The 3,799-nt window shown below is 49.6% G+C and overlaps 2 protein-coding genes across 2 annotated transcripts in view; one reads left to right on the plus strand and one right to left on the minus strand.

Moving 5' to 3' along the window:
- Nucleotides 1–1,667, minus strand: part of LOC107482834 (glutathione S-transferase T2-like) — a 3,319-nt gene extending 1,652 nt beyond the window's left edge. The window contains exon 1 of the mRNA XM_016103428.1: nt 1,537–1,667. Coding sequence (XP_015958914.1) covers nt 1,537–1,667 — 131 coding nt within the window. The remainder of the gene's footprint in view (nt 1–1,536) is intronic.
- An 88-nt stretch (nt 1,668–1,755) lies between these two features.
- LOC107482833 (uncharacterized) lies at nt 1,756–2,376 on the plus strand. Its single transcript, XM_016103427.1, has one exon. It carries the CDS (start codon nt 1,756–1,758, stop codon nt 2,374–2,376), a length of 621 nt encoding a protein of 206 aa, XP_015958913.1.
- Nucleotides 2,377–3,799: the final 1,423 nt, after the last annotated feature.

Genomic DNA, 3,799 nt, shown 5'->3' on the forward strand with positions numbered 1-3,799 from the left:
TATATATTTATTTAAAAGGTAACTTGCCATGTGGCAAGTTACCATTGGTTGTCCTTGAGTCCCTCTAAGCAGGGACTCTTCCACCTTGAACTCCGTGAGGGAACTCGTTTCTCTTCTTCTTCACCAACGGTAAATTCTTCAAAGTGTCAGAAAAAAGTTGAATGGGGATCATTCATTAGAGGTGCTCTAAGAGAAGAGAAGAAAAGAAAAGAATCAGAGAATATAGACGAAAGCACGCAAAACGGTAAAGAGTTTTTGGGCTTTTTTATTGAAATAAATAAAGAAAAAAATTATTTCCCTAAATATACAGCTGTAAATAATTTTCAAAATGCGCAGTCTATCATCTACGAAGTGAATATACGCTCCAACTCGATTTCAGTGTCCACAAAATGACTCAGGTTTCCATTTTTTAGATAGCACCCAAAAAATGAGCGTTTCAAGAATATATGCTCCAACTCAATTTCAATGCTCACGAAATGGGCCAGGTTTCTATTTTTTGGATAGCGCCCACAAAATGGGCATTTCAAGGTTAACGTCAACGAATTGGACTATGACAATAGTGATACACGTAAAATGAAATTAGAAGGATATTGGCACATAGTTTTTATTTTATGACAAAATCTAATTATATATATAAATTATATATAAACTACAAAACTTTGGAAAATATATATATAAAGTTTAAGACATGTAAAGTTGGATCTAACAAAGGAAACACATTTTTCATTTGTTCAAGAAAAAAAAGCATATAATATCATTTAATGAGCGCTATTTCACTGTTGGTATTTTAAATTTAACGCATACTAATTTACTTTCAATAATTACTATTCGCATTTAAGTGAAAATTCAATTTAAATGTGTTACGGCCTGGCCCAAAAGGGGATGTGGGCCGACCCGACCCACTAACCACCCGACCTGAACGGTCGGACAATCCGCCCATATCCGACCCGCACACGCGACCGGGACAGCTGGTTACCACAGCTGTACAGGGAAGCTTCGAAGAAGGTGGGTTCTGTCTTCGTGGGACCCACACCTGACATAGTATATAAGGGGAGGGTCCTACCCCTCCCCCAAGGTACGTCACAGATCTTACCTAATCCATTTCTCACCTACATACTAACTGACTAGAGCGTGCAGGTGACACCCCCTCCTTCCACAACGAGAGCTCGGCAGACCGGAACCAGGCGTGATCGTGATCGAAGCGTCCCCAGTTCTACATATTCCACCCGAACCGTCCGGTAACCGAACAACTGAACATTGGCGCCGTCTGTGGGAATCGCCTAAATGGACGTCGTACCGGGTGCCGGAGACTTAGGCCGAGGAGCCGGAGCAGAGGGGGCAGCCTCCGTCGCCTCGCCAAGAGAACGGCGAAGGTCCCCCCGTCAACGCACTGAACCACACACAAGGACGCGACCCTTCGGAGGAACTGGCGGCGACAACGCCAGAATAATGTAGGAGCTACGTCACAGGGTCCAGAACCTGGAACGGCAGCTAGCCGAACAGGAGCACGACCGATGAACCACCGATCCTAGCTACTTTCCATCTCCTGAAAGCCGAGAGAGAGACTCCCGCCGAAGTCGTCTACGACACGCCTCCGCATCCCGAACAGAAGCGGAGAGCACTCGAGAAGAGTCACCTATCCCGAGAAGACGAAATGACACAATCATCTACTCCCGGGGCAAGGAAACGCGCTACCCGGGACGAGATCGCGAAGACGGGGAAGAGAGGTCCGAGAGGACACGGCGACCCGTGATAATGGGCGCCACCCCATTCCACCGATCCATCCTCGAAGTCCGGTTGCCGAAGCACTTCGACAAACCAACGGACATGAAGTATGATGGAAACCAAGACCCTTTGGAACACCTCACAGCCTTTGAAGCAAGGATGAATCTGGAGGGAGTAGGGGACGGGGTGAGGTTCCGAGCCTTCCCGGTGACCCTGGCGGGGCCCGCGATCAGGTGGTTTAATGGCCTCCCGCAGGGGTCCATCCATGGGTTTTTGGACATCAGCCGTGCCTTCCTAGCCCAATTCACAACACGAATAGCAAAGGCAAAACACCCGATCAACCTTCTGGGGATAACCCAGAGACAAGAAGAGCCGACCAGAAAATACCTGGACCGGTTCAACGACGAATGCCTAGAAATTGACGGCCTAACCGATTCAGTGGCCAGCCTCTGTCTGACGAACGGCCTCCTCAACGAGAACTTTCGAAAGCAGCTTACCACGAAACCAGTTTGGACGATGCACGAAATCCAAACGGTAGCCAAGGAGTACATAAATGACGAGGAAGTCAGCCAAGTCGTGGCTGCCAATAAACGGCACTCTGGCTACAACCAACCTAGGCTGCAAGGTAATGGAGAAAGACAAAAAGAATAAGCCAGGGAAGGAGCGCCGAGCAAGGCACCCAGGCCATTCCCCCGGGTCGGGAAATTCACCAACTACACTCCGCTCACTTTTCCCATCATGGAAGTTTATCAGCAAGTTGCCGAGAAAGGAATCATGCCGAAGTCCCGACCACTCAAGGACCGTATAGGGGGAAACAAGAACCTCTATTATGACTATCACAAGGGCTATGGTCACCAAACACAGGACTGTTTTGACCTGAAAGATGCACTGGAACAAGCGATAAGGGAGGGTAAGCTAACAGAATTCTCCCATCTTATAAGGGAGCCGAGGAGGCGTCATCGCTACCAAGACGAAGAAGGCAAAACCCGGTCAGCAAAGCGGTGACAGGAGCCAGAAGACAGAGATCACGGCCTCACTGTGATAAACGTAGTGACGGCCAAAAACGCCGCGCCAAGGTCACGATCGGTGCACAAAAAAGATGCTAAGGTCTTGGCGGTCTCGTCCTCGCTGGTGCGAAGCTCTAAGAAGCCCCCTTCCATCTCTTTCGGCCCGGAAGACCAGTGGTTCGACGAGGCCCCTGAAAGCCCACCCATGGTGATCACGGCCAAAGTGGGAACCGGTTTCGTCAAACGAATCCTTGTCGACACGGGGGCAGACTCGAATATCATGTTTCGCAGCGTGTTTGACGCACTGGGGCTAAGGGACACCGACCTATCTACTCACCAGCACGGGGTCATTGGGTTGGGCGACCACTTCATCAAACCTGATGGAGTAATATCCCTGCCGATATCAGTGGGACAGGCTCAAAGCCAAAGATTGACAATGGCCTAGTTCGTGGTCCTCCGAGATTCCACTGCCTACAACATCATCTTGGGAAGAAAGACGATTAACGATGTTGAAGCGATAATCAACACAAAGCTGCTAGTCATGAAGTTTGTTACCGATAACGGATCCATAGGGTCCATAAGAGGAGACCTTGAGACGTCAGTCGCTTGCGACAACACCAGCCTCTCCCTAAGGAAGAAATCCAAAGAGGCGTCCGGGGTGTTCCTAGCTGACCTGGACGCCAGAGTAGACGACAAACCCAGACCGGAACTAGAGGGGGACCTGGAAAAAATCATGGTCGGCGACACGAAGGAAAAATTCACGTTCGTCAATAGGAATCTCCCACATGTATTGAAGGGGCCCTTAGGGATTTGTTTTCCTGGACACCGGCCGACATGCCGGGCATAGACGCCGAAATTATGTCACACCACCTGGCCGTCAAGCCGGAAGCACGCCCGGTAGCCCAACGAAGGAGAAAGATGTCACGGGAGAGGGCAGAGGAGGTGGCCAGGCAGACGGCCAGCCTCCTAGAAGCAGGCTTCATACGAGAACTAGACTACTCGACATGGCTCTCGAATGTAGTTCTTGTAAGGAAGCACAGCGGCAAATGGAGAATGTGCGTAGACTA

Source organism: Arachis duranensis, chromosome 4 (genome assembly GCF_000817695.3).
Source record: "Arachis duranensis cultivar V14167 chromosome 4, aradu.V14167.gnm2.J7QH, whole genome shotgun sequence".
NCBI classification, from domain to species: Eukaryota; Viridiplantae; Streptophyta; class Magnoliopsida; order Fabales; family Fabaceae; genus Arachis; species Arachis duranensis.